At 40.2% G+C, this 20,970-nt stretch overlaps 1 protein-coding gene across 6 annotated transcripts in view; it reads right to left on the bottom strand.

The window, feature by feature from the left end:
- LOC104346974 (dipeptidase 2) overlaps positions 1-20,970 on the bottom strand; it is a 42,260-nt gene that overhangs the window by 14,873 nt on the left and 6,417 nt on the right. The window contains exons 3-13 of one of the 6 annotated variants that reach the window (XR_015183741.1): positions 20,347-20,624; positions 19,492-19,618; positions 18,870-18,999; positions 18,398-18,539; positions 17,466-17,535; positions 16,802-16,978; positions 16,217-16,304; positions 15,516-15,591; positions 13,239-13,374; positions 3,634-3,735; positions 2,583-2,679 (exon numbers count right to left, since the gene is read on the bottom strand). Coding sequence is in view for 2 of the 6 variants with exons in the window: in XM_009951892.2 (XP_009950194.2) it covers positions 11,832-12,026; positions 13,239-13,374; positions 15,516-15,591; positions 16,217-16,304; positions 16,802-16,978; positions 17,466-17,535; positions 18,398-18,539; positions 18,870-18,999; positions 19,492-19,618; positions 20,347-20,480 (1,275 nt within the window). In the remaining 4 variants the exon portion in view is untranslated. Of the gene's footprint in view, positions 1-2,441; positions 2,680-3,633; positions 3,736-6,901; positions 6,999-9,569; positions 12,027-13,238; positions 13,375-15,515; positions 15,592-16,216; positions 16,305-16,801; positions 16,979-17,465; positions 17,536-18,397; positions 18,540-18,869; positions 19,000-19,491; positions 19,619-20,346; positions 20,625-20,970 lie in introns of those variants that run through there. The other 5 variants (XR_015183740.1, XR_015183742.1, XR_015183739.1 and 2 more) reach the window with 5 other exon arrangements.

Here is a 20,970-nt window from a genome sequence, read left to right as displayed (position 1 = left end):
CCGGGCGGGCGCGCTCAGCAGCGGGGGCGCGGAGGAGGGGCCGGAGGCGGCGAGGCGGCGCGGGGAAGGGGTAGCCTTCCTCCCGCAGTCACGGTGACCGGGGGCGGCGGGAGCCGCGGGGCGGGGAGGGGCGGGCCCCCTCCGCCCGCGGCCCTCCCTTGCCGGGCTGCCGCGGAGAGGAAATTTCCCTCCGCCGTGCCCCGGGCCGCCTCCGACCCCCTCCCCTCCCGCCGCCATTTGCTGGGCAGGAGCGATGCGGAGAGGGCGTTGGCGCGCCGCGCCCAGGGCCGGGGGGGCGGCCGCAGGGCTGGGAGCTGCCATCCCCGAGGTGGGTGGGGGCGATCCCCGGGGCTGGGGCCGGGCGGCACCGAGAGGCCGAATCAGGCGAAGCCGCGGTTCCGTCGGCGGCTGCCAGGGCGGAGGGGTCCTGGGCGCTTCCCGGCGGGGTCCGGGTGGTCGTGGGGAAACCTCAGGAGGGTGGCGTGGAGGAGCATCGAGTGGGGCGCGGGCGGATAAACCGGGGGCCCTGCTGGGCGCTGAAGGAGCAGAGCGCGCCAATTAAAAACTCTCACGGCTCCCGGCAGACTGCTAAAGCCTGGTCTTCGGCTGATCACCAACAACCCCATGAAAGGCACACTGTCACCCCGAGAGCGGGTTTGGTTTTGTGCAAGTTACCGTTAAGTTCACGGGCGGCAGCTGTCCCCGCTTCCTGTGTTTGTGCAGGCAGCCGGGTGGTTTCCCTTGTGCTTGCGCTGTTCGGCTGCATGAGCAACCCGCTGTAGTGGAAGGTGTCTCTGCCCATGGCAGGGGGTCAGAACGAGATGATCTTTAAGGTCTGCTCCAACCCAAACCATTCTACGATTTTATGGTTCAATGCGTGAAACCATCAGAAGTCGCATGGCAAAGGCAGAAAGCCCAAGGGTAACGGGAAACATAGCTGCACAAAAGGCGTGGGGGGAGCGCAGGGTAAAATACTGCACTGGGGAAATTTGAATGCTGGCTGGAGCCAAGGGTATTTCTAGCTATATGCAAAGCAGACAGTTGCTAAGGCAGCAGACTGCCAGGGCAGATGAACTGTGCCCTTGTTGCTCAGGCAGGGGCCTGGGAGCCAGGGTTGCCCCATTGTTTCGTCCCGCTAATGGAGGCAGGTGGGGCGCAGCACCCCCTCCCAGCAGCCAGGAGGGACGCTTCGATGGCGGCAGGATCTGTAAGGCCCAGGGCATGCCCGCCTCTCAATCTCTAGTCCCCAAGGGAGCAAAATTCAATTTTGCCTTTGCATTTGAAAAAGCTGGCGCCAGCAATGGGTATCTTGGCCTTCATTTTGTGTATGGTAGCCTTCACGTGGAGTTTAAACATGAATTAATAGTTGATAAGGCTATTTATTGTCTGTGTTTGAAAGCTAGCCTTGAAAGTAAAAGGATCCCTTTTCAGTGTGTTATGTAATCGTCAGAAAAAAAAGCTCTAGAGAACTGGAATATCAACTCATACTAGTTCTGTAGATTTTTGACTAAAATACTGCTTAATCAAGAAATCTGTGTACAGTGACAAGTCAATCCACTACTTATCTAAGTTTTGTCTTCAGATTGCATAGGAGTCTATGGGAGAATATAAAACTTAGAGCGGAGGAAGAGGGTAAGCCTAGACATTTCCTGTGCTCAGAAGAACCATATACCTAGCTCTCTGAATTGGTCCTTCCTTTTTGACAAAGCAACCCCCAGGTCGCTGGGAGAAAGAAAAATGTGTAATGAGCAGAAGAGAGACAAACGAGGGAGAATGCTTTGTTCAGAAGAACTGGGAAAGAAGTCCACTTTTCATTAGCTGGCTTTTGAAATAAACAAGAAGGATCCATGCTGTGGAGTGACTGCTGCCAAGGGGGTATAGGTCTCTCAGTTCAACTTAACACAAACTTGCTAGTAGACCACCTCTGGGGAAAGCCAGAGCAATTACACCTCTTAGTATTGATCAGACAGGTGGAAAGACTTCTAAGACTCTTGTGCTTTCATATAACCTATGTTTTAGTTTTGTCTCCTTGCTCTGTTAAGGAAAACAACAATGGCTTTCATGAGGCCATATGTATCTCAGTAATAGCCTTGTCAGTTTTGGAGGCGATAAAAAACCCCCAGATTTTCCTCTGTTCAAAACTCATGGTGTCTTGAATACCTAAGGTGAGATACTGGGTTTTCCAGTAAGCCTAAAATGAGCACACTTGTAAATACGGTCCCACTGAGGTCAGTAAAGTTTTACCAGCAGTTTCTGTGGGCAAGTTAGGCCTATTTTAGTAATCTAGAAAGCATTTTTGTTAATTTTAGAAGCATTTGTTCTGACAGACTGGAAACATCCTGGTGCACCACTTAGTCCACTGTCTTATCTCCAGCAATATTTGTTCCCCCAGAAGAAAGCAGAACAACTGGCCAAAAAGTAGCATTTTCTGTTTAACCCTCTTTGGTTTCATTATGTTTTATTAGTGTTCATAATAAGTCTGACCTAATAAAGCAAAGTCCACCAACAAAACAGGAAACTTAAGTATTAATTGATAGGGGGCAAAGAGTTTTATATAGGAAAAGGGCAAGATGACGACTCACCATTAAGCAAGTTAGTTCATGCTTAGTCTTCTGTGTTTTTCCTGTTTTCCACTTTATAAAGCGTTTGAGTGAATATGTCTGGTCTAAGTAAGCTGTCCTAGAGAAAGGAGACAGGGATTATAAGAAATAAGTCTCAAGAGTTAAAGTTTTGGAGTCATGCTTATTCAGGCAGAATAATTAAACTGGGCACTTCCTTCTCATCTTGCTTTTGAAAGCTGGTCTGGCAAGGAGCTGTCTTTCTTTAGGCACCAAAAAATGCATTTGTGCCACCACAAAACATATTAATATCATGAAATAGATGGCACTGAACTTGTACCCCACGAAGGGAAGAATAAATAAAATCAAGCTCATGCACATATACCAGCAACTCCTCTCTCTGAAATGGCAAATATATCCAAATGTCTTAGAGAATTTAGCCCTAGGAAACTATTCAAGTTTATTGAAGCAAAAGTATTTTTTTTGTCTAAAGACAATGGTTCTTTACTGACTTGTAGAAAGCCCATAGGTAAAGATAAGAAGTTATCTACCCATATCAAATTTGTTGTTTAGCCTGGTTTGTAAGAGATCTGAAATGTCAACCTGGGTGATTGACTCTTTTTTTTTTTTTTTTTTTTTCCTGAGTATGAATACTGATTGTTACTTCTGAATAGCATGAGTGGCCATCATAAGCTTAAAAGTTGTCCGATATGAATGTGAGGCTGGAATGAAACTAGATGGTCTACAATACTACAGCATCTCCCTGAGACAACTTTGCTATCTCTCATTAAATAATGGAGAGGAAAATCACCTGTTTTCTACAAAGCAAAATGGAATTTGGGATTATGGTTTCATATAGGTACAGACTAGTCAGTGAAAACAAAAGAAAAAGCAGAGAGAATAATAATTTCTTTTTTTTTTTTTTTCCCTCTCCACACCCCACCCCACCCCCAACAGAAAAAACCTTACAATTCCAAGAAAAAGTCTGATGCTTTCACTGTGAATAACACTGAGACCAGCTTAGCAGAATCAAGGCTTATTAGATAAGCCCTGAATTTTCTGTACTTTAGCATACCTTAACAGCATCAGTGAAACCTGGAGCCTAAAGATCAGCAAATCTGTGATCCCCTTCTAGTACAGGATCAGGAATTCACAAGGTGGTGCTCATACAGTCATCCTAGGAGAAGGTGAACACAGAATATCAGCATTAGGGATCGCTTTTAAGGATATAATAGAGGAAACAGCTGCCTTGGCCCTCACAAAGGGATGTAGTTGGAAGGCCCTTGTAAATGAACTCCAGAGTATTGTTAGCTTATGGACTCACAATATACAATGCTAACCTCAATCAACAACAAAAAGTAACATCATTTCAGTTTCTTCTCAGTGCAAGTGATTTGCCATTTGTTTAAGGATAGGAAGACCCAGCATCTGAAACTGTGTTTGAGGACAGCTTTTCTTATCTTCCCTTCTTCCTGAATTTCATGGGGAGATGCCCAATTTAAAATAAACTGGTTTAGTTTTTCTAACTGGGAAAATCAAGGCCAAGCAAGAAGTGTCATCCTTAGAAAGAAATATGTCATAAAATTACAATTCAGATTTTTTTTTAATTAATCTGTAAAATTGTGTTGCCCCTAACATTGTTTGGAGTGCTTTATAATAACACAATACCTCAAAAAGCTTTGTAGAAAGTTTACATTAACTTTCTTAAATGAAACGTTGAAATGCCTCACTGGTGGAATAACCTGCCCAGTGTTGCTGTCATTGCTGACTGTAATGTTTATGTACCCGGGCAAATACATGACTTGCTTAGAGGTATGTACACGGGATGCACTGCCCGAGATGCCCAAGAGATAACATCCGTAACTGTGTTTATCCAAAATACATAAAACTTCTTGAGTGGAATACCTGCATTCTGATGTTTTAGATAATAATCATATTGCACCTCTGTTACTACTGACGAGTCCGATGCTTCTTCTCCTTTTTGTCAGTGGGACAACCTATGAACTTCTGCTTTGAAACCATGGGAAATTTCTAAACCATATGACATTAAAAGTATTTCTGAAATATCCTGGATCATTGAGGTGGTAGCAGGGTAGTGGCCCAGAAACAAAACATATATTCCAGTTAGAACAGGAAACAGGGTTGTTGGTTAGAGGAAGGTTTGCAGATTATTATAGACAGCATAGATCTAACGTAGTAAAAAATCTCTGGCAAACTGAAACCCTGCTCAGTTATCTCCTGTACAGTTACGTATAAAGTCCTGACACCTGGAAGAATTAAATACTTGCAAGTTTTGAAGCCAACATGTTTTTAAGAAGCATAAATACAGATATTTAAACCTGTGTAAAGAGAAAGGCTGGGATATGCACAGCAGTGGATCCATATTATGATTTATTGTTCTCTGAAATATTTTTTCCACTAGAGTGGAGCCTGTGAGACAGGTAGCCCAGAGCTGACCATCAGAAAAAATAACCAAAAAATTGCCACTACCGAGGTACAGCTTCCCTGGACAAGAGGCTTGGCAGAAATTTTGCAAGTTCACAGCCAGCGTTTCACTATAGTGAACTTCCATTTTCAGCACATTCCTGCTTCTCCACATCTGAGGATCACACTAGCCTTGTGGACAAAGCCGTTCGGAAACTGGCAACCTGGCTGCAAAGGTTTCTCACTAACAAAAATCAAGATCTACTTCATCCATGACAAAGGTAAGCAGTCACTGGAAGAGGTCCTTTGGAGAGGACCACAACACGTACATCCACATGTAAAGAACTGGTGACAGAGTAGTAAGAGCTTATGGGAGATGCAGTGTGCAGTCCTCCATATGCCATTTCCAGGAGAAAAATAAGGCAAGGAAAGGTCACATTATACAGGAGCTCGTACGCTAACTACAACTGAAATTTTTGCTGATGATCTGCTAGAAAACATGTCACAGCTTAGATATTAAAAGACCACAAGAGGACACTATGGTGCCACTTACCTTCAAAATTTATTTACATCAAGGAACTTCTCTGGTAAAATTACTTATAACTGTATTTGATATGTGGAATAGCTATTTCTACAACGATACCTTAATCTCATTTTTAGAGACTGAAAAGTTACTCTTTGAGGTTTACTTTTTTTCCCCACTCAATCAGATTCTATAAATTCAAATAAGAACAACTGGGTCAAAGTTTTCTCCACTGAACTTGCTAAACATTGCAGTAATTTTCAGAGTTGGATTAAGGTGCTGGAAAAATACTACTCAGTGTTTTGGTGTGGTTTTTGAGGTATTGTGTTATTATAAAGCACTCCAAACAATGTTAGGGGCAACACAATTTTACAGATTAATTAAAAAAAATCTTAATTGTAATTTTATGACATATTTCTTTCTAAGGATGATACTTCTTGCTTAGCCTTGATTTTCCCAGTTAGAAAAACTAAACTAGTTTATTTAAAATTGGGCATCTCCCCATGAAATTCAGGAAGAAGGGAAGATAAGAAGAGCTGTCCTCAAATACAGTTTCAGATGCTGGGTCTTCCTTTTTTTAAGGCACCAATTTTCAGTTCAGTTACATTTTTAGCATGGATAGATTTGTCACGGTCTATTTAATTTTTAATAAAGGCCTCAGACAAGAAACTGACCACAGGCCTAGACAAGATTCTTTAGTTGTTGAGTTTAACTATAGGAGGACACTCAGGAAAGTTAACCCAAATGGACTTTTCCAAGTTGAATTACACTTTTTTTCCAAATGTTTGTATTCCAGACTAAAGAAACCTTTTGATTTGTCTGATAAAACCTGTATTATCTTCAGTTTTAATCTTAGCTATTTTCATCTTTATTTTGTTTCTCAGCAACAACCCACAGAGGAACTTGAATTTCTGTTCCTGGGCTCTCTGCTTTTCTTTCAGTGCAGAACTGGTGAAAGAACTGCTTTATGGAAACAGTGAGACCAGGTGCTGAGAAAGAGCTTCAGAGAAAAATACTTACCCATTCTACAGAGGAAAGAATCATCCTAGTGAAGTTTACAAAAGAATGTGGGGAGAAGCAACAGAAACAGAGCAAAATTAAACGCCCTCTCATTTTAAGTTCTGATTGTTAAGGCTAGAGCCTTGATGAGAAGCAGCAGCATTTTTGTGATGGAAGCTAAATACTGAACTTTGTTTACTTAGCTTTTTTTTTTCCGCACTATTTGTTGACTCATGACAGAAGCAGCTGAACCAAGTCTAGTATCTCTTTTGAAGTCACAGCATTAGGGAATAGGAGTGGTTTGTTGCTGTTGCTTTTGCTTTATAAGAAAAAAAAAAACATTCACAGACTGTAATAATTTCTCAAACAGTAAAGACATTGGGGAAAGAATTGCCACCTTTGCAATTTGAGTGCCAGGAAGTGAAACAGGCTACGAACAGCTCATCTGGTAATACTGGACCGAGTGACTGGTTCTAGCTCAATCATTGAAGATCCTAGAATATAGAAATGGGACAAAAATGCTTCCTGTTGCCACAAATTTTTTCTCAGACAGAAATTACCTAGTGAACTTATAAATAAATATGAAGTTTAGTAAAAGTTTTTCTATTTCTCTGGTTTCAAAAGACTAAAAAAGGAAAATTATAGGAACACCAAACACCCACCACCATATCAAGTTGTTCTGCGTAGATGTAGGGTTTGTAGGTAAGATATCAAGATCAGATTTAAAAAAAAAAATAGTTCTTGAAACACTGAATTTAGCCTTCTGAAACATTCCAAGAAGGGTTATCCAGTATCACAGTCTGTCCTGAAAACAGTTCAGGACATCCACTAACACCCTGCTCTGGGTCTGCAAATTAAATCCAACAAATCTTAAGAGCAAATGACAGCCACTGTTAGTGGGAAGAATCCTCTGGTTATTTATTTTTTTGTAGTTTAGGCATGTTACATTTTCAGAATTTGAAGCAATTTTATGATTTCCAAATGTATAAATCCAGAGAAAAGCAAACAGAGTAGTTGCTGCTTTCAATAGCAAATGGAAGACATCCAAGTTGCTGCAGTCTCACTCTGTTTTTCTGCCCCTCCCCTCCACTAACACTGAACGTGGTTAACCCAATCACTGACATGATCAGCTGGAAATCCATCACTTGAGAGAGGAAAAGAGTTAGATCAGCTCCCTGAACCGGCTTACCATATAGTTACACAAACACCAGTGCTGTCACAAGGGACAGGGGAGACAACACGCAGCAAAGAAACAGGGTAGGGCTGCAGCAGCCGAAGCTGACACTGGCATAAACTGCTATGGCACTGCACTTTACCCCAGAAGGTGTTGGACAGCAATGATACCGGCTTTTCAAAGCTGATTCTGTGGTGCAGATGCCCACTAAACCTTATGTTTAAGATCAAACAGAAGTTAATAAACTTGTATTTATATAGGTGGTTAGACTTAATGTATGATGTTTACTGACCTCAAAACATAGAAATATGCTGGCACATTGCTTGAGCAGCTAATTGATATGCAAGAAGGAATGCAGATATTGAGCACTGGCACAGTTTAGTAGTCCATATCCAATGTAAAACATCCAAAAGTCTTTCCATGGCCCAAACAGTCACCTACTGAGTAGAAGTTAGATACATGAACTGAACTACTCAGATTTCACATACCAGATCAGCTGTGTATGTTAGACCAGCAACAGGCTTTTTAGGCTTGGTTTCTAGCATCACCACTTATGCAGATGAGACAACTGAGAATTGAAGTTGTTTATTTCTGCAGATGCTACAAGCCCATTAGTCCAGAAAAGGATAGTACTGGGAGAAGGCTGCTGGCATCAACCTTTTAGAATCAAATCAATATTCTGCATCAATATTATCTCTGTAGTTTTTGGCTCTTTGTATCACACATGAAAGCATAAGCCTTGGGTTGTTAGAGATGCCTTGGGGTTTGGGTCTCATTTAGAAAATCAGTCTAAAGTATTTCACAGTACATCGATTTTGAGATTTACAGAAATAGTAATAACTATTTCCAGAATTCATGTTAGCACAACTCATTATTTAGAAGAGGTAAATAATGACTTGCATTCTTCCATTTAGCATCCAACAAACCTTATTACAAAGTTGGTACCTCAATTATATCTGATACTTCACTGATACCACTAGCCATAATAGAATCTGTCAGTTGAGCTAGCAGGCATTTCAAATTACCGATGCAAATTGTTCTTATTAATTGGTGCAGGGCAAAGGCATTCAATTTCAGGATGAATCATCCTCTCCATTGGGAGGCAGAAATCAGAGTGCAATCATTTTATGCTCAAGTTGTTAGACATGCAGTGTTGTGACTACTAGTACAAGCTGCTGTCAGTAGGACTGGAGACAGTAGCACTCAGACTGAAGGGTCAGTATAGTTTTTCTGACAGCAGTCATAGCCATATCTTACATGATTTAACTTGTGAAATGGGATTCTAATAAGATACCTTTCTGATGTGTTTCAAGCTGTGTGACTGATCCTTTAAGAAAAATAAACTGTATCTATTAGATAAGCTAGATACCATGTGCCTAACCATTGCACAATGCACAAGATTTCATTTCTTCTTTGACAATTTTGCACTCTGATGTTGGTTTCACTCATTTGAAGTGTTCTGAATTAACATTGTAACTAGCAATGGAAAAAGGGACTTCTAGATTACCACACATACTTCAGAAATGCTGTGAAGTAGAGGTTATCCTAACCTTGGTGCAAGCAACCTGTCTAGGTCCCCATAAGCCTTGTTCTCTATGACTTGACTAGCTTGACAGAGCGATTTGCTGCAGGTAACGCTGTCATCATGGACTCACTGCAATGACCGAGTCATGCATGTTCCCTTTCCACAGACACTTGCCCAAACTTCTCTACAGGTTAGGCAGTATCTGAGTGAAGATGAGGCTCACTGCCTACATCCAGGATGCTCCAGGGTTAAACCTACCAGACTTTCTTCTGTCTGCCATGGGGGAGGCTACCTTCTGACCCAGAGCCCTCTTGATACCCTCGCCTTCTTTCTACAGCAGAGTTGCATGGAGTTCTGAACATTTACATTGTTTTGTGAGATTACACCAGTATCTATAGACAATTTAAAACAATATTTTATTTAAATTTCATGTATATGTTTTACTACAAGGTTACAAGTTATTCATAGCACAAAGCAGTCAAGTAAGTGCAATACACTATAGATAAAACAAGGAAATAAACGACAAATATCTACATCTATGGTAGATTCAGTCATATAAAAGTATTATCCATATCTTTAAGAAAAGGAATACATTTTTATTCATGCTGTAGTATGGAAAGAAAAGTAGAAATTAGTGGGCAGGAAAGTGACAACACAGCAGAAAGAAAAAGGTTGGAAGGAATAAGGAAGCATCTTGCATTTCAAATACGTAACAAAGTCACTGTCATAGTACTAACTCTGTGAAAAGAGACCATGGATGGCAGGTTTCCAATGGCTTATGAAGCTATCAGCAGAAGTACTGATGAGACGATAAGTATTTGACCTATTGAATTCATCATTTTACCAGTAAAACAAGTTCTGTTACCAGTCAAGCAGTATCAAGAAGGCAAGACTTCTGAGGGCAGTAATTACCCCTTGTAGATACATAACCAGGATCAGTATTTCTTGAGAAACTGTTCTTAAAAACTTGGCTGGTATGCATCTAGGTTATTCAACATGATTTACAAATAACTCAGTAAGTAGCAGTAGTATATTCAAAATATACTTATCAAGGAGACCACCTTATCAGAAGAATTAATGAAGCTTCATTTTGAAGCAATAAAAGAACAGTCTTCTTCCAGAAACCCTGCTTGTACATGGAATGCAGAAACGGATGGTAGAACAGTCTCAAGTGACTCTAGAAAACAACTGACTTGCTGTTTCCATTCTGTTCATGCTTAGCCTTGTCTTTCAGTTGTTAAATACTTCGTGTGTTTACAAATGCTGTCCTTAGATCAATTACAGGACTTTTATTTTATACTAAGGCTAAATTCTTTAGATGCCATGTCAGTAAATAAAAGCATGTATCATGCGATAAAAATCAGTTAACAGCAAGTATCATGAGAAGGCCTTTACCAGCAAGCGCTGAGAAATGACCCTACAAAGATGTAGTGCTGCCATCTTACAATTTCATCATGAATCTCAGGATATTTGATTAAAATTCCAGGTTTGAGCCACATTAGCCCACCAAGAATAGGCCTATCACAATATATGCTCTTCTGTATAACAGTAGCTTCTAACCTCACATACCTTTTGTATTTGAAAATGTGTCCCAAAGGCTGAAACAGCAGAAGATTTATAATACAAAGATTTCTGTCTAGTCTCATGCCTATGAATGCTTTGACAGAGGTCTGATTTTAGGCAGCTAGAATAAAGATAAAGTAATAAAACCTGTTATTCATAAGGATCACTGTTTAAATGTGAAAAAGATTTCCACAAAGCTGTGGAACATTCTAACAAAATTTTTATTTAAAATACTCATTTTATGCTTTTCAGACTACAATAAAAATATCAGAACAAGATCTCATTCTCTGAGTAGCCAGAGTGTGTCTGTCCTGGCTTATTCTTGCCCCCAGCTTCCTGAACATGCAGCAACAGCAGTCCCCAAGTTATGGAAAAATACAACATTGTCTGGTCACCTGTACCTGAATGCAAGATACCTAATTCCACCCTTCAGTAACTCTCCAGTTGCCCACTGTCCTGGTCAGTGTTCAAAAATGAGCATTTAATACTGCAGGATAGATCCCTAATGCTAGCGATAAGCATGAAATCTGAATTGAAATAGCCATGTCATCCATCTTGTCGGCTTAACAAACCAACCAAACCAAACCAAATCAAACCACTCTTTAAATACACCAGGGCAGTGGTCTTCTCTGACTAAGCCATTGACTGACGATGAAAGTTGTATGATTTACCAAGAAGTAGTATCTGAAAACAGCACAGCTGTCTTAATCACATTTTCTAGTTCCTGTATGGAACCGCCAATTCTGGACTCCAGTATTTATACCAAGTGCCACAATATGGGCACCAAAACTATGTGTCATGTATTAGAGGATTTATTCATTAGATGTGAATACTTCCAATTAACAATGTTGGTCCCAGTTTAGCCAAGATGACACAATTTATCACTTCAAATTCTAAATGCTTATGCTACAATATTTAAAGTCTATATTAAGGATCGAGGATGCAGATGAATTTATAGAAATTATATTAAAAAATTTAGCATAGCTTTACATTAACAAAACCCAAATAAGATAACTAGTTATATTGCAGATTATTCCATATATCTCTCTTTAGACCCCATAGATCTTATGATTCATAACACAGTATTACATAGGATACAATTACAAATGTCAAACTAAAAGGTTGTGCCACAGAGGGAGATCCAAAGGACTTAGTTGTCTGAAGCCGAAGATTATGTAGGTCTAGGCGACAGGAATTTTGTACTACTTCTTGCGGAATTTCACTTTCACCTACATCCATTAGCCCACTTATGTTCCGCACCTAGAAAAATTCAAACGGTTGCCCCTGAAAGCCAGACTGGCACAACAGCAAAAAGCTTTATGCAGCAAACAAATTCAATGCTATTTCAAATGAACCAACTCAAACTGTATTGCAAAAACACATCTGAGTGTGAGGAAATCAACATCATTATCCTGATGTCTGCATTCCTATGAAACACTTCCCAGAATTCAGTACAGATACATTACAGGTAAGAGTCACAGGCCTGGCTGCTCTTTGTCTTGGCTCCCTCCACATATGGATGCATTAGCTGGAAAACCTTAAGCAAACTCATAAGCTTTCATCCCTGAAGACAGCTCATAGTCTCAAGACAGAGCTTCAAACATCTCTAAATTAGAAGGAAAAAAATTTACTAAATCTCTCAGATTGATTAGGTGTGATAAATTTCAACCTCTTCATAATATCAGTCTGCCACACATGCAACTCAGCATTAGGTAGATATTTTGGCAGATTAACTAGAACAGTGCAAAATTCCCTGATTTCTGTTCATTTAACATCTCCCCAAAAGGCAACTGGAAAAAAGATCACTGGGAAATATGTTGTCTGTAAGGCTTTGTGTATAATATCTACTTACTCGTCCCAGTAAATAAAAACAGTAGGAGGCAACCAGTTTGCAAGTTTCATCAGAAGCTTTGGAAAAAGTTATCATTTAGGGGGTCCTTAGTCTCACACAGTCTCTCTCCTTCCCTCCTCTCCTCCCTCATGCTTCTGGATTAGCTTCTCCCATTTACACTTAAAGCTTATTGTGATCTAGTTGTTATGTTTATGCCTTGTTAGTGATCTGGTCATGGCAGGAGCCTTTTGGATAGCAGCCCAATCCCATGACAAGAATTAAATTGATTTGCAGGAGTCAGCATTCCTTACTGCACCAGCAAACACAGCCAGACTGTGATGCTGGTACGTCTGCAGTTTCTCCAAACCATGAAGTGATTCTATTTAGAAGTCAGTGATGTGTACTTATCAGATTACTACAAAGAGAAAAAGTTCCAGAGAGATTTGCCTACTATCCCTCACCTCCCTTTATTCTGCTAACACTCTCTTGCCATCTTGGTTTCTTTCCCAGCATTTGGAATTATTGCATTAAGTGCTTACATTCCCCCATAGCTCTCCCATTGGGGGGGAAGCAGCAGAGCACCAACAGTTCCTCTTTCCCCTCTTAGTAAGAATCAAGATTTGGTTTAGTTTTTTTCTTACATTTTCCACTTCCCTGAAGACACGGAGAAAGTTCTCCCTTAAGATCCCTTTCAGTTCAGTTTCATTCCATCCTCTTCTAAGAAGTTCCTCAATCAAAGAAGGGTATTTAGAAACGTCTTCCAGTCCCTCAGGGAAACTGTTGACAAGAATCACACAAGAACATTCAACACACATCACTGAAAAAAGTGTAGAAAAATATTTTAAATTAGTCTTTTGCACATATTCACTTTTGGAGTGAGCTCACTTGGGAGCTAAGTCTTCCTCTGAAAAGTTAAAAAATAATTAAGAACTCAACTGACATAAATGGAAGCAAGACTAGGACCCAATTGAAAGGCTTTTTCTGCACAGAGGATCCCATTAGCAGAAGAAAAGTGTGTACTGTGGAATGAAGATGCACTTGCATATAGGCAGAACAGCAAGATGGAGGATATTAAAAGAAAAGAAAAAACCTACACTCATACATGCATTAATCCACCCTTTATATTGCCTTTAGAGTAAGAGGAAACTGCTGCATCAGATGGAGTTGGTGCAATCCACTTGTGTAATTGAGAACAAAAAGGAACCTGAAAACACAGTATGAGCTAAGGAGTTGTGGGCAATTTTGAGTACTCTGTTGTTTGCAAAGTCATTTTTCCAAAGAAAATACAATTAGAATAATACTGATTTGATTTCAGTAGTTTAGGCAGTGAAGAGAAAGCTATTCAGAACCGTTTACTGAAGAAATTACAATAAGCAAAATTGTGCTAATTATCAGAATAAAATCAAATTAGAAGAAGCTGCAAAACCTGCATTAAACAGCTGTTTTAAATTGTATTTCCATGAGTCTAACTGTTTTGAGATAACTAATATTTTCTGCTATTTTTCTTTTCTGTGGAGATGTGGTGATAAGCGCATCTCAAGAAATCTGTGCCATTACTTTCTACCAGGACTTAGGACCTTAACAACTCCATCACCAATTAAACTCATGGTCTTTGCAAAAATACAGGCAATAAAATGTGTTGTTTTGTTACAAACTGTGTTTCTATTTTGGAGACTACAGATTCAGAGCTATGATTAGCTAACTCTCATGGGAGCTGACTCACTGTTTTTGTGGTCCAACTTTACAAATGAGTCTGACTGTGACTTTCATACCAAAGTGTGCCTGACCCTGGGGTGGGGGGGTGGAGTAAAAAAAAAAAGAAAAAGAGATTAAGATTCATAGGATGGTTTGGGTTGGAAGGAACCCTGAAGATCATCTTGTTCCAACCCCCCTGCCATGGGCAGGGACACCTTCCACTAGACCAGGTCACTCACTGCCCCATCCAGCCTGGCCTTGAACATTGCCAGGGAGGGGGCAGCACAGCTTCTCTGGGCAACCTGTGCCAGTGTCTCACCACCCTCACAGTGAAGAGTTTCTTCCTAATGTCTAATCTAAATCTCCCCTCTTGCAGTTTGAAACCATTACCCCTCGTCCTGTCACTACAATCCCTGATGAAGCGTCCCTCCCCACCTTTCCTGCAGGCCCCATTTAAGTACTGGGAGACCACTCTAAGGTCTCCATGGAGCCTTCTCTTCTCCAGGCTGAACAACAACCCCAACTCTCTCAGCCTGTCCTCGCAGGGGAGGTGTTCCAGCCCCATGATCATCTTTGTGGCCCTCCTCTGGATCCACTTGAGCAGGTCCGTGTCTTTCTTACGCTGGAGATAAGATTCAATAGAAAGATAAAAGCCAAAAAAAGGTTTAGGCTTACATCAGCAAATGCCACCCAATCTGCACTTATTTCCTGTGCTGTAACGATACTAGCCTGGGAGGAGCAGGAGAGGTTATGTTTTAGGCTGTTCGTCACGCTTTGCTTGCCTCAAACACTTCCCAAGCCCCAAAAGCAGGAGTGGTTTCACAGCTCAAAAACACTTTGGGCTTTCATCACTAGAAAGTAATAGTGGAGGAAAGAGTTTTGCAGTATCGACTTGGGCTAACCTATTTACCATATAAAGGCTCAGGCAGCTTTTCTGTCATTCATCCTTGGCTTCCAGAGGAAAGCACCCTCTATTACTGTTTTTGTACGCACAAAACACACAATTGCAGAGTTCACAGGGCGTCAGGATCCTTCTTCACAGTGTTAGCACCGCTTCATGCAGTTCTAAAAAGGAATCACTGTGCCCTTCCGTAAAACTTGGTTTAGTGCTCATCACAACACAACTTGCTAAAACTCTTAGTCTGCCTTCTTTTTTCCCCAAAAGGAATCAAAGACTTCATAATTTAAGGAGCAGATGTTAATGTATGTACAATTTTACTAACCGTTCCACTCCATCATAGTCACCACCAATTCCTATCGATTCTGAACCTGCAATTTGCTTTATGTGGTCAAAATGATCTGAAAAAATATCAAAGAAAACAATATCTAAGCATCTGGCAAGACAAAATAATACACTTCAGACATATTGGCACTAGGTGACTGTTTTCCTTAAAAAAGTCAAAAGACATCCTGATAGTACAAGTTAAAATTTAATAATGCAGTTGATGTATTCCGGATATTTACTGATGCTTAACTAGGTGTTATCTGTTAATAAGCGCATGAGGGAGGAATCTTCAAAATAACAGCTACACTGGTGAGATGCAAATGAGGAAGAAAACATGATCATCACAGCACATTAATTCCCACCAAGTAGCCCACATACACCAACAGATTTTTTCATTACCTGTTACATACCTATGTTTTCCACCCTTAGTTACAAAGGTTTAAGGTGTTTTCCAGAAAGTAACAACTACTTTGGCATTAAGGTTTCTTGGCTCTGTTTGGGAGCATCATATCCTCCAGCTACACTGCTTGTAACTCTTGTTATTGTTTAATGAATATTAGCTCCAAAAATACCTAGAGCTGGGGTAAGGTATGTAAGGAAATAAACAAGCAGCATAATTTTCACGAACTCAGAAATGATACAAACTCCAGGAAATTCGCAGAAGCCACCCACAAAAACCACAGTATATTAACTTCAAACCTGCAAGAGTAGAAACATTAACAACTTTTCTGCCACAGGCCAGGACATCTGCATTGAAAGTTACCATGATAATTCCCTTGTTCTTTTTCTGAAAGATATGAAGAGACAGGTGATGAGTGGACACTTGTGTGTCCTGCAAACCTCTACCTATGAATCCTTCTACATCCATCAGTGAGCATAGCAACACTGTGTAAGTCAAAGCTCAGATGGCAACACAAGGCTTTCCTTCTGTCCTTTACCCTGGATTAATTATATTCTCATGTAGCCTGAATCGGCAGTAGTCAGTGACTACATCAAACAAACTCAACCAGAATTTCAAAGTATTTGCAAACACTTCATTTTTGTAGCCAAAGGCAAAACACAACCCAAAGAAAATGTCTCAGCAACGAATGTGTAACTTGCTGCTCAGGGACCTGCTTATAAATCCAACTCAGTGATGAGGAGATGAAAAGTAAACACCATGACTTGAATGCACAAGTTTGACTCAGACTAGCCAAACATTGCCAATAAAAGACGTAAAACTAAAACCAAAAAAACCCCAAAAAATCCAAACCAAAACAAAGCCCCAGAAACCGTATTGCTCACCAGTTGTCGGAGGATATCATCAGGAACATTTCTTGAGTGATTACAAATAGAAAATGCTGAGGAATGGCTGAAAATTACTGGTGCTTTTGAGATACTCAATGCAGCTTTTGCTGTGGAATATGAAGTATGAGATAAATCTACCAGCATGCCCAGGCGATTCATCTCCTTTACCACTTCCTAAAACAGATTTACAGACAACAGTGTCAGTATTAAGCTTCCTTAAAGGAAACCATATAGCTGATATATGTAAATAGATAAATGAATTCTACAGCTGTCAGCTAGTCATAAACATGCTATGCCTGTATGGGTTTCTATTTACCTGTTAATAGTAATTTATTCACTCACAATTAACTAGCACATCACCACATGCTCAAAACTTAGTTAATCTAAAATAAGCAATTCCAACTGTTATTCACATCCCACTAAGGAATATTAATTCACACATCTGATCTGCATTAAAACAATTACAATTAAATCTAGCACTTCTTTTACCCTAAGGAACATTACAGGGAATTTGGTTTGACTGAAGCCAAATCACCTCCTTAACTGTCAAGAACTGTCAAGTAATTAATTTTTAATGACAAGTTGCTTTTGAAAATAGAAGGCCGGAAGTCGTTAGTTGCATGAGAGATTGCTTAGATTAGCATTCGAAAGAGATCCTTACTTGGCCAAATGCAGTCAGACCAATAACACTAGGATAAAAGTTGTGTATTCCTTTAGATGACGACTCAGACCTTAAAAAGGGGAGAAAGGGAGGAGAAACGTCATATTATTCTGGAGACTACAATATCAGCAACTGAAACTTCTTACACTACACACAGCCAAATGCAGGGATAACGGGCTACGTAATACGTATCTTGTTCACATAGTGCTTTTTATGCTCCTAACTGTTTTCTGGACGTTATGCCTTCAAGTTCAAAACTGTTACATGTTTGTGAAGCAATGTAAGACAAGCAAAGAGATGCTTGTCAGAAATTTTCTGATTAAACAAATCTTCATCAGAGAACAAAGATACACTGAAATGTCAGTTACCTATCGGTGAGAAAGCCTGCTTTTCAGCCCTCTCTGCACACAATTCCCCTTTTCCCAAGTCAGTACAAGAATTTTGCCAATCCAGCAAAGAGTAGGTGCTAGTCTTTTGATATAGGAATTAAGTACCCAGCTCTGTAGCTGCATATGGGACCTGCCCTTTTGGGCTGTCCAGAGAGGACAGCATTGAAGGCTGCTGACTGCTGGGTTCTTACACAGCATTTACCCTTATCATATGCATTTTTAGTACTTTTTTTTTTTTTTTTGGCCTGTTTTGCCCTATATAGCTTTCCTAATAAAGCAAAGGGGAGAGGAATTTCTACCATCTTTCTGTTGTTAACAAGATTTAAAAGTTCCCCAATTTTCAGCATAACAAGCACTATGTAACAGAGCCTTCAGTCTCCCACTTCACTCATGGCCAACTCATTTACCCCAAAAACCTATCATCCTTGACTTGGTTCAGAGTCTTTCCCAGGTGGAATCTGTGTCTGAATCCATATTTTCCCAATCTTGGAGCTGCCACTACTTTGCATTAGATTGTCACACAAAAACATGTACATTAGTTACCAAGGTGTATTGCAGGAATGTGTTAAAGTCATGTAACGAACACCCAGGTCATAATACATCCTCAGTGTTGCCAAACTGCTGTCAATGGAGTGACCACCTTCTATTCCAATCAAACACGCAATCCTTCTACTGTCAGAGATACCTGGAAACAACAAAGAAAGATAATTCCAAAGTAATTTCATGACTGATAAGAAGCCAGCACTATTAAACAACAATTGTGATCATAAATTGCAAGCAATAATACAGACATTTTCATAGAACAGGAGCTTATACTAGTGCATATTCATATGGCAAATTTTCTCATGACTGCAGTGGGCCAGGACAGTGCACAGAGTCAGTTTCTGTGGTTCAGTGTAAAAACTGAAGTTAAAGTAACTCTTGAAACGAAGATAACTTGCCTGCTTGCAGCTGTCTTTGCACAAACCTCCTGCAATCCCATTAAAAAAATTTCTATTACAAGAAAGAGCATCACCTTGTGAAGTTGTCACAAATTCAAGCTCTTGATAGCTGCTACACATCCTCTTGATAACATCAATTTGCTCTAAGGTCAGACGTACAGCATCCTTGTTCTGAGCGCTGCAAAGAACATACACTGACCAAAACTGAAAAAGACATTGACAAGTAAACTAGATAACTCGTCTTTCAACTTGGAAACTTTCATTTGCTAATAGTGAAGTTCATGAGCACAGACCAAAATAATTTCCTATGCTTTACAAGGGAGTTGCCACTACAGTTCCTGCCCCACCCCCACCCCCCTGCAAAGGAAGAGTGCAATGCAAGGCAAAAGTATCCACTCCAGACATGATTAAAGCCTCCTGACAATCAGCTGCTCCACGGTACATGCAGGAAAGTCGATTTAAGTTTAATTTATTTATCACAAAGCAGATGCTGCTGTTTTGGTTAAGGGTACATGGATTATAAAACACAAACTTTTGAAACACAAATGTTACGGGAAAGTGTCTGTGGCTTTTCAGTTTCATTGTTTTCTCTTTTTCAACAGAAAGAGCCAAAACCAAGGCCAGGAGTACTTTTGTGAGTGGAAGGAAGCAAATGTAAAAATATATTCTCAGACTCACAACCATGGCAATACCTACCTGAGCTCCCACATAACCAGCCTGAAGTTTTGCAAGGTTTGTGTGGGTCTTGTTGAGTTCTCTTAAGTTGACTGTACTGAGTCTATTTTGGTAAAATATTCTCAGCTGCAGTACAAAGTCATTGTGGCTAGAATTGAAAACAAATAGGGCTTGTGATAGAAATAAGTTGTTGCCCTTTAACCCAAGTGTAATTTCTTCCACAGTTCATAGACACTTAGACCATTAATTGCCAATAATATTTGCAGTAACATATGCTTAAAAGTCTCCCTTCTTTTGCAAACAAGCTTTATTTCTTAATTAGGACAGCAAGAAACTTTTTTGCCTCTCCCATTTTTATAACTGGTGTGTTTCTGAATCTACTTTTCTCCCTATAGTTTCTGAAGGAACAGAAGAACTGAAATCAGCCACCACGCTCCTTAGAAGCAAGCACTTGTGGTAGAATAACTTGTGCTGCCTGTGCTAGAATAATCAATGTTTATGTTCCCAGGTCAAAAATACACTCATTCCTTCAAGTTGTAAGCGTACCCTTTCAAGGTATGATGACTGCTTTCCAGCTCTGCACAGAAGTCATGACTAGTGAAAGAAGCCATTAAATTACAGAAAGGAGAAAGGACATTATGTAAAGGGAAACAACAATTAAGTGGCAAAACCTGACCAGAAAATTACAGATACATTTAGAATAACCCAATCCTACAGTAAGTACCCCCTGAACCAAAATTCCTTCCAGTTAAATCACTTCAACAATAACTGCTATGTGCTAGTAACAGCCTGTGTCTCCACTGATCCGAACACTAGCATTCCCTCCTCACTTGTCAAGATTCACAAAGACAGTTTAGTTTAACATATTTTATATACCCATCAATTAAACGTGCATCTTGCATCAGCTCGATAGCTCGCTCTCTCATTGATTTCTCATAGCTGAATGACACAATATCAGATAAGAACATCAACAACCACAGCAATTTTGTTGTATTTCTCTTCATTTCCATTTTCCAGTTTGCTAAAGCAAAGAGATACCACAATTATTCACTGATGACAATGAAACAGCAAAATTTCCAGTCTGGGGAGGTTGTAGGCTTAATAGTATAGGCAGAGCCAAAGTGCCTCTCCTTCTGGCAAGCCTGGCGTGAATTCTGCAGGAGGAAAGAAAGAATAGTAAACAGAAGGGAAGGTAGTGGCAGAAACTGTAAACCAGCTACCTTCTCCCAAAGATTTTATGTTCTCTGGCTATTGTGGTTTTGCTCATTCAACCACTCCTTAAACTCTGCTGCTGCCATCAGCTGACTGCTGAAGGGAACCAGGTCCTCAGTCAGAGGTGGCAGAGTGAGCCTCACAGACCCTGAACTCACATCTCCCAAAAAGCAGCTCCCAAAACTGCATATTGTAATGAAAAAATCATCTTGTTAATTGGTTTGTTCTCATTATTTGGGAAACTTTACACCAAAATGAACACTGAAACTGTTTTTGAGAAATTCCAAA

The sequence above is a fragment of the Leptosomus discolor genome, chromosome 8, assembly GCF_034619465.1.
Source record: "Leptosomus discolor isolate bLepDis1 chromosome 8, bLepDis1.hap2, whole genome shotgun sequence".
NCBI lineage: Eukaryota > Metazoa > Chordata > Aves > Leptosomiformes > Leptosomidae > Leptosomus > Leptosomus discolor.
Note: the sequence above shows the minus strand (reverse complement) of the source record. Positions and strands in the feature narration are given on the sequence as shown.